Source organism: Sorghum bicolor, chromosome 9 (assembly GCF_000003195.3).
Source record: "Sorghum bicolor cultivar BTx623 chromosome 9, Sorghum_bicolor_NCBIv3, whole genome shotgun sequence".
Taxonomy (NCBI): domain Eukaryota; kingdom Viridiplantae; phylum Streptophyta; class Magnoliopsida; order Poales; family Poaceae; genus Sorghum; species Sorghum bicolor.
The window spans coordinates 40,474,594-40,483,447 of NC_012878.2; the positions used below are offsets into that span (position 1 = coordinate 40,474,594).

At 46.3% G+C, this 8,854-nt stretch overlaps 2 protein-coding genes across 2 annotated transcripts; both read left to right on the forward strand.

Annotated features, from left to right (window-relative positions):
* LOC8061323 lies at positions 1,119-3,362 on the forward strand. Its single transcript, XM_002439556.2, has 7 exons — positions 1,119-1,263; positions 1,338-1,622; positions 1,721-1,909; positions 1,992-2,264; positions 2,357-2,437; positions 2,528-3,185; positions 3,269-3,362. Exons 1-7 carry the CDS (start codon positions 1,185-1,187, stop codon positions 3,360-3,362), a joined length of 1,659 nt encoding a protein of 552 aa, XP_002439601.2. The 5' UTR covers positions 1,119-1,184.
* On the forward strand, positions 4,256-5,322 carry LOC110430445 (spidroin-1-like). Its single transcript, XM_021448125.1, has 3 exons — positions 4,256-4,306; positions 4,387-4,455; positions 4,491-5,322. Exons 1-3 carry the CDS (start codon positions 4,256-4,258, stop codon positions 5,208-5,210), a joined length of 840 nt encoding a protein of 279 aa, XP_021303800.1. The 3' UTR covers positions 5,211-5,322.

Below are 8,854 nucleotides of genomic sequence, written 5' to 3' on the forward strand. Positions count from 1 at the left end.
CATTAGGTGGGTGTACTTAGATTAGGCATGACTGTGGGGGTAGTTTTGTGTGTGGATTTAGGAAAGTTTTAAGTGGTGTATTATATAGTAGTGGAATGTAAGGAATGTGCTCAGGATACTACAAGAAGGAAACCCTTATGTCCAAACATTTAACAGGGTTGGTGCCATTCCAAATCTTGATGACTATGTAATTGAGCTCAACACTAATGTGACACCCGACCAACGAAGGTATGACATCCTCTCTATTAATTCTGTATTATTTTATGTTATTTGTGTTATTTCATTAATTGTTTCTTGCATATGTTTGTAAGGTATAATGCCCCTACTACCACACAAGTTGCTGCTATCTGGACCGATGGAAATGACCCTCAAAGATGCTTTGATAGGAGTGTCCTAGATCTGTAGGGAACTAAAATGAGAACAACAGAGAGAGACCGGATGTGTTATATGGATCTTTGTTGTGATTCAGTGCCTTATGCTGCTGCATATACATGTAGTGTGGAAATTTTCAGTTACTTACCAACCCGTTCTTTCACTAAACAGCGCCTCTTGTAAACTCAAATTGAATCTCAGCAGTATCTTTTTTATTCAGAGAACTAGAGCAGCTAATGTGTGCTCCCCTTTGTTGTTCGTGTGATGTCTCATTCTGGGACTGGTTGTGCCGGTGTGCTCCCCTTTGTCTGTTATATTGTCATCTAAAATGCTGGTGGATCAATGTTTGGGTTTTCTGCTGTTACCTAGATGGCTGGATCAATGAGTTTGAGATGCAAATTGCCTGTTTCTGAGAATTTTGAGAATTAATTATGCTTGACAGCAAACCCTTTTTCCTGATAATTGTTGTGTGTTCAGACAATTGTTGATCATTTGTTATTTTGGATGCTGGAAAATTTCATTTAGGATATGCAACTCTGGCATCACAATTGAGATTAGTGACAACCTGAAAAATGAAAATCATCACAATATCCTTTATTGCGTTGGAATTAAACCATGTGATGAGAAATGAAGAGATATTGGTAAATTTGGAACCATCTAATCCAATTTGTCTAATGCCGTAACCTTATGGTTGTTTTTAAGTAACCCTTTTGGCAAATTTGTTATCTTGTTCTGAAACCAAATAAGTAAGATCTTCTAATAGTATTTTCAGACCATTGTCTTGAAGTGCACTCCATGTCTATAGGTCTGCGATGGGTGATCCGCGAGAAGCCCGCCCTGCGTTTGGCGACATATCAAACACTATCAGTCGTAAAAGCGCCGATGAAACAAGTATGTTCACGACCAATGAAACTGGTTTAGTTCGCATTTTTTTTCTGAAACTCACGCCACAATATATTTTCCAGATGAGGAGAAAATAAAGAGGGAAGAGAGAAATAGAAAACAACGTGAATACCGCGCACGTAAGAGGGCCCAGGAAACCAGTGAACAAAGAGAAGAACGGAATAGGAAGCAACGTGAATATCGTGCAATGATAAGAGCTGCAACAGTGGCAAATACACCTGGTCAGGGTGATAATAAAAAACCACACCTGGTCTGCGATGTAGAACCTATATCCGGTGCCACTGATGTCCAAATGACCGAAGCAGTGCATTCGACCTTGGCACCGTCTCTGTCACCATATCTCTTAGGTACGTTCTTGTCTTTGTCAATGCTGATTATAAATTGTAAATGTGTCCTTTATTGGTGCAAATCAAATAATATGTAAAAAAATGAATGTGTATCACAGGAGAAAAGTCACCACAAGAAACTGGTGTTTCAGCCATTTGCCAGCCATCAATACATCTTGGACAAGAAAATATTGATCTTACTGATTCTATGGACTGGCTGCATAGGAATGATCAGTACGTTAGAAAACAAAGACCACCATTGGCGCCTTTGCAGACTGAAAGTTCAAACGGCACCGTAATTAATCCAGGTTTGTTACTTGCTATAGGGAGCAAATTTTGATGGTACATGACAGATCTACTATTATATCTCTTGTGTACTTTGATGGCCAGGTGCCACTTCAGACAATATCAAACTGCTTAGAAGTCGGAGTTGGTACATAAATATGGATGCCACAAAGAAGGCAAAATTGCTGCAACAGAGACGAGACTATAAAAGAGCAAGAGCAGTTGATAGCAGCAACCGATCGTGCCCTACTCTTCCGGATGAACAAAATGATAGCCGCATGCTTCAGACACATGTAAAGCCGATGTGTACAGACGCCAATGACGTTGAGTTTGATGCTGCTTTGTTTGAACCTGCAGGCATTGATTCTGATGATGAAGGTTGGTTTTACAATTCTGATTATCAATGCAATGATTCCTTTGTCGGCATTTAAGTATGTGCCTCATGCTAATTTTAAACTGCTATGCAACAGAGCATCTACGTGATGGAGATGAGGGATTGGTGATAGAAGATGGTCCTAACGATTTTGAGACCATGCAGCTTCTTGGTGCAGGTAACTAACTATTGCAATCATATAATTATAAAAATATAATATATAATTTTCTGTAACATATATTGACAAATTTTTACAATATAAAAACAGAATGTGCATTCCAGTCATATCGTATAGATGGTGATTGCCCAGGCAATGCTGCCGCAGATGATCCTTATGATTTTGTTTACCAAAATTTGCCGAAAGGGCACCATGTTTTGAGGAAGGCTCCTGACTGCCAACATTGTGGGGCCATGAGATTTGAAGGTGAATCACCAGGATTCTGTTGTCGAATGGGCAAGATAAAAGTCCATATCCCTGATGTACCTGATGAGTTGAAGAGGTTGTTCACAAGTCAGGTAGATATTGATGCAAAGTATTTTAGAAAACACATTCGGTACTTCAATTCACACTTCTCCTTCACAAGTCTCGGGGTTACACTGGACCGAAGATACTGCACTGCAGCGGGCACTGGCATATATACATTCCGTGTACATGGTGCCCTGTATCATCGTCTAGACCATTTAGTGCCAGGATCAAAAGGGCCACGCCACCTCCAACTCTACTTTTATGACACGGAACATGATGAGACATTGTCCCATAGAGTAAAAAGGTCACCTGATCTTGATATAAACATTGTAAGGAATGTGCTCAGGATACTACAAGAAGGAAACCCTTATGTCCAAACATTTAACAGGGTTGGTGCCATTCCAAATCTTGATGACTATGTAATTGAGCTCAACACTAATGTGACACCCGACCAACGAAGGTATGACATCCTCTCTATTAATTCTGTATTATTTTATGTTATTTGTGTTATTTCATTAATTGTTTCTTGCATATGTTTGTAAGGTATAATGCCCCTACTACCACACAAGTTGCTGCTATCTGGACCGATGGAAATGACCCTCAAAGATCTTTTTATCTCTATGAGAACTCAGCATAAGGTTACTGCATTAGACAAATTGGATTAGATGGTTCCAAATTTACCAATATCTCTTCATTTCTCATCACATGGTTTAATTCCAACGCAATAAAGGATATTGTGATGATTTTCATTTTTCAGGTTGTCACTAATCTCAATTGTGATGCCAGAGTTGCATATCCTAAATGAAATTTTCCAGCATCCAAAATAACAAATGATCAACAATTGTCTGAACACACAACAATTATCAGGAAAAAGGGTTTGCTGTCAAGCATAATTAATTCTCAAAATTCTCAGAAACAGGCAATTTGCATCTCAAACTCATTGATCCAGCCATCTAGGTAACAGCAGAAAACCCAAACATTGATCCACCAGCATTTTAGATGACAATATAACAGACAAAGGGGAGCACACCGGCACAACCAGTCCCAGAATGAGACATCACACGAACAACAAAGGGGAGCACACATTAGCTGCTCTAGTTCTCTGAATAAAAAAGATACTGCTGAGATTCAATTTGAGTTTACAAGAGGCGCTGTTTAGTGAAAGAACGGGTTGGTAAGTAACTGAAAATTTCCACACTACATGTATATGCAGCAGCATAAGGCACTGAATCACAACAAAGATCCATATAACACATCCGGTCTCTCTCTGTTGTTCTCATTTTAGTTCCCTACAGATCTAACAAAGAGTATAAGTAATTCCATGTCAGTCTACTCATCTATTTTTTTTAGCAATCAAATTATGTGGACAGTTTCATGAGAAAATAGTAAATTAAATAATTAGAAAAAATATTTATTGAAGCTTACTTCAACTATATGTCTCTGCCCTTAGCCACAACTCTCCTAATTAACACATCACATGAGCTGTAGCCCAATGGCTACAACGATTATTCTGTGATAAATGTTCCACTAATGTTCAGGTGCTGCAGAGAATTAGCCCTTGATACCTGCAGGGATGTTCAGGTGCCGGCGTCCTCGTCTAGGCGCGTGACGGCAGCGGCGTTCCCCGGTGCCGGCGTCCTCGGCTGGGCGCGTGACGGCAGCGGCGTTCCCCGGTGTCGGCGTCCTCGGCTGGGCGCGTGACGGCAGCAGCGTTCCCCGGTGTCGGCGTCCTCGGCCGGCAGCGGCGTTCCCCGGTGTCGGCGTCCTCGGCTGGGCGCGTGACGGCAGCGGCGTTCCCCGGTGTCGGCGTCCTCGGCAGGGGCGCGTCCTCGGCAGGGGCTCGTCGGTGGCGACCAGGGGCGCCCTGGCGGCGTCGGTGGCGGGCAGGGCGGCGTCGGTGGCGGGCAGGGGCACCTTCGGCTGGGCGCGTGACGGCAGCGGCCCTCGCTGGTGTCCGCGACCTCGGCAGGAGCGCGTCCTCGGCAGGGGCTCGTCGGTGGCGACCAGGGGCGCCCTGGCGGCGTCGGTGGCGGGCAGGACGGCGACGGTGGCGGGCAGGGGTCCTGGCCGCGGCGCTGGCGGGCAGGAGCGCCCTGGCGGCGTCTTTGGCGCCCTGGCGGGCAGGGCGGCGTCGGTGGCGGGCAGGGGCACCTTCGGCTGGGCGCGTGACGGCAGCGGCCCTCGCTGGTGTCCGCGTCCTCGGCAAGGGCGCGTCCTCGGCAGGGGCTCGCTGGTGTCGGGCAGGGGCGCCCTGGCGGCGTCGGTGGCGGGCAGGGCGGCGACGGTGGTGGGCAGGGATCCTGGCCGCGGCGCTGGCGGGCAGGAGCGACCTGGCGGCGGCGTTGAGCGACCTCGTGCGGCGCGTGGGAGGGGCGCGTGGGAGGGAGCCGGGGCAGCGGACAGTCGCGACCTCGTGCGGCGTGTGGGAGGGAGTCGAGGCAGCGGACAGTCGCGACCTCGTTCCGGCGCGCGGAGGGGTGAGTGATGAGTTTGATCTGAGCGTTCCTGGCCGCAAGATGATATTTAGAGTTAATCTCCCCCCTTAATTTTGTAAATTAGACATCACTGTGTGCAATTAGGTGGGTGTACTTAGATTAGGCATGACTGTGGGGGTAGTTTTGTGTGTGGATTTAGGAAAGTTTTAAGTGGTGTATTATATAGTAGTGGAGATATTTTGTATAATAACATTCTATCTATATTTTTTTAAAAAAAGTAATAACAATAGTTAATTGTGAGCCACATAAAAAATAACTAAAATTAATTGTAAAGCATCCAGTTGATCAAAGTTGGACTAGGCCTTGTTTAGTTTATTTTAAAATTTAAAAAATTTCCAAGATTTCTCGTCACATCGAATCTTGTGACACATGCATGAAGCATTAAATATAGATAAAAAAGTAACTAATTGCACAATTTGACTGTAATTTGCGAGACAAATATTTTGAGTCTAGTTAGTCCATGGTTGGACAATAATAATCAATACAAATACAAGTGCTACAGTGTTAAAATCTAAAAACTTTTTGATCTAAACCCGGCCTAATTTCTAGCTACTACATGACTAACAACACTTGTTACTTCACTTTGTGATATTTGTGGAAAGCCAGGAATGATGCTAGGTTTCAAAGGAAGACATCACCACGCGATTGCAGCGCATATAAACAGTCACTAGGCGATCCAAGGGAATCAGCCAAGAGACACAATTATAGACGGGGGACTCTGAGTCCTAGATACCTTGACACCCCATCTCTCTAATGAGCAGTTACATCATCTAGGAACTGGTTGTCCTGTCTAGAGTTAGGTGCTACGTGGATACATCCACCACTCTAGATCACCTACAAGTGACTCCAACAATGGCAGGTCTTGGTACATTTTTTGTAAACACGCAGGTACAATCTCCCAAGATGATCTACATCAAGGTTGTCATGACAGATGTGCATTATGTGCTTATGGCAGAGTATAACACTCCAAATTTTTGAATTTTAAATTTAGTTTGAATTTGATTTAATTTTGCCCAGTTTGAATTTTTGGGAATTATTAAATAATTTACAAAATTAAATAAAATGAAATATAAGGTAGAAAACGTGTTCGTGTGCATTCATGCTGCTGCATAAATCTTCGCTTGAATTATTTGTTTATTTGTGCTTGTTTGAGTTTTGGAGCAAGAAAGAAAATAGGAGAAATCTGTTTTAAAAAAAAGAAAAAAGAAAAGGGGCAAGCGCCCTAGGCCGGCTTCCCCCTCTCCCTGCGCGCCCGCGTGGGCCTCTGCGGCCCAGCCGCGGCCCAGCTGCAGCGCAGCACCCCCGCCCCAGCTCCCTGCCGCCGACAGGTGGGCCCCACTTGTCAGTGGGGTGGTCGCCCCCAACCTCCCGTCCGAAACAGACGGGGCAGCCGCGCCGCCTCCTCCTCGGTTTCCGCGCCCGCCCGCGAAACGAGGTTCGCCCGCGCCTTTAAATAGGCCTCAGCCTCGCCCGCACGCGCCCCTAGAACCCTAGCCGCCATCTCGCCGAATCCCGAGCGCCGCCGCCTTTCGAAAACCCGCCGCCGACATCCGTCGCCGCGAGCTCCGCCGTCGAGCTTCTCTTTGCCTTCGTCGTTTCGCGGAGGTAAGCCCGCCATCGCGCTCGCCGTGTCAAGCCGACCCCGCCCGTGCCCTCCGCTCGTCCCGCCGTGCCCCGCAGCGCCGCCGCTGCGAGCTCGCCGCGGCCGGTCATGGCGCCGCCGCCTGCGCTCACCCCCGTTCCGGCGCGCGGTCCACCGTGGAGGCCTGCCGCCCCGCACGCCGGTCCACATGGACCGGGTCCATGCAGCCGCCAGCGCCCGCTCCCGCAGGCGCGGTCCACCATGGACCACGGCCCCCCTGCCCCGCGCCCCGGTCCACCGCACTGTGCCGTGGACCGGCCAGCCCGCCACCGCCACGTGGCCAAGCTGGCCACGCGCCCGCGCCCCCCTGCGTTTTTGCAAAAACCCCCCTGGGTTTCTTTGAAATCAACCCGCGCTCCATTTAGTTATGATTTTGTTTAAAATATGCCCCTGGTTTTTTACAGTTTAGGCCCTGCACCCGTTGGTTTTATATATTTAATCCAAATCTCTTTTAATTCAGTTTTAATTAGTTTTAAATACGAAAAATAGTTCAGTTTATCTACAGAATTGCCATCCAACTTGTTTTAGCCATAACTTTTGCATCGTAACTCCGATTTATGTGATTCTGGTCGATATAGTTCCTTTATGTTTTCGTCTCGTCGAGTAGAACACAGTAGTACAGTTCCTTTCTGTTTTCGCATGTTTTGGTGTACTGTTTCTGATTAAGCTTGTTTGCTTGCATGTATTGTTCCTATGATTGATGATTGTCGCGTATAGCCAACGAGACGTTCGTGAAGGAAGAGGTTCAGGATCCCGCTGAGTTCGAGCAACCCGACATCGATCAAGCCAAGTGCAGACACCGTTTGATCATTTTGAACCTACTCATTAATGTCATTTACTTTATATGCATGTGTCCAATGAATGCAAACCCTAAGGACATGACTAGCTTTACTTACTATTCCATGTTCACCTGGGGTTATGTATATGGGTAGACTAGGCTATACTAGGTTTGCTTAGCTGCTCTACTCATCTTATACACATGTTTAAACAAGAATTACTCTCTACTTAACTTGATGCTTAAACTGTGCTGAACCTTTGGTCACTGCGGTGATGGCGATGTTGGATGCTTACGAGCATCGTGATGATGGTGGTGACAGGGGGAGCGAGTACTGTTGGTGGTCCGGTTTGCCGGGCGTACCCGTCTCTGCTCTCCGTAAGGACTTAGTCAGGGAGCGGCCCCTTAGGACTTACAGTGCAGCTCCAAGCTATATGGCTCTGGCTTGACTAATTAGCAGGACCACCACTAGTAGGGTGTTACTTTCCGGGTAGGCGTGAGGAAGTAACTTGGGTAATGAATATTAAGTTGTCGGTTGATCGGTACGCCATGGCTATGGGTATCGACTGCCGAGCGCCTCGGCAAAAACTTACGAGTGGCATCCTATTAGTTGGACCCTGTGAAAGGTCTCGTAGTGAGACCCTGCCTGCTCACCTTGGAAGTGTTTTGGGGAGTCGCGACCCCGGGCAAATGGGAATCACGACTTGGAGTGAACGTGCACACCTCTGCAGAGTGTAAAACTGATATATCAGCCGTGCTCACGGTCACGAGCGGCCCAGACCCTCACTTGATGAGCAAATTGGATTCACTGGATACTTGGAGATGGACCTTGGTGAGGTTGCTACCTCGTGTTTTGGCGGAATGGCTATTCCGTGTTGGCAGGATTGCTATCCTGTGTTAATAATTGGGGTTAATCCCTGGATTACTATAATAATTAGGATAGTACTTTAAAAGATGCTAATTACTATTTTCACTAATTAAGGGTTGGGTTTATGCTACTCATAACTAGTAATAGGTTGTTCTTATAATAGTCATAATTAAAAGTGATCAACTAAAATGCTACCGCAGTCAAACCAAGTCAGCTTTACCTTGTTTTAAGCCTTGCATGTCATTACTTTCCGTCTGTGCTTGCTGAGTTCGACATGAGCTCACCCTTGCTATAATCATTAAAGGTTGCTCGGACGATCAGGTGTACAATTGCGATTTCCCTGAGGACT

What these genes read in the sequence shown, in the direction of transcription:
- LOC110430445 (XM_021448125.1), top strand. Translation starts at nt 4,256, where the DNA reads ATGTTCAGGTGCTGCAGAGAATTAGCCCTTGATACCTGCAGGGATGTT. An exon ending in ATACCTGCAGGGATGTTCAG is followed by an intron (nt 4,307 to 4,386) that starts GTGCCGGCGTCC and finishes GCGTGACGGCAG; the next exon opens with CGGCGTTCCCCGGTGTCGGC. An exon ending in CGTTCCCCGGTGTCGGCGTC is followed by an intron (nt 4,456 to 4,490) that starts CTCGGCCGGCAG and finishes GGTGTCGGCGTC; the next exon opens with CTCGGCTGGGCGCGTGACGG.
- LOC8061323 (XM_002439556.2), top strand. Translation starts at nt 1,185, where the DNA reads ATGGGTGATCCGCGAGAAGCCCGCCCTGCGTTTGGCGACATATCAAAC. An exon ending in TCTGTCACCATATCTCTTAG is followed by an intron (nt 1,623 to 1,720) that starts GTACGTTCTTGT and finishes TGTGTATCACAG; the next exon opens with GAGAAAAGTCACCACAAGAA. An exon ending in CGGCACCGTAATTAATCCAG is followed by an intron (nt 1,910 to 1,991) that starts GTTTGTTACTTG and finishes TTTGATGGCCAG; the next exon opens with GTGCCACTTCAGACAATATC.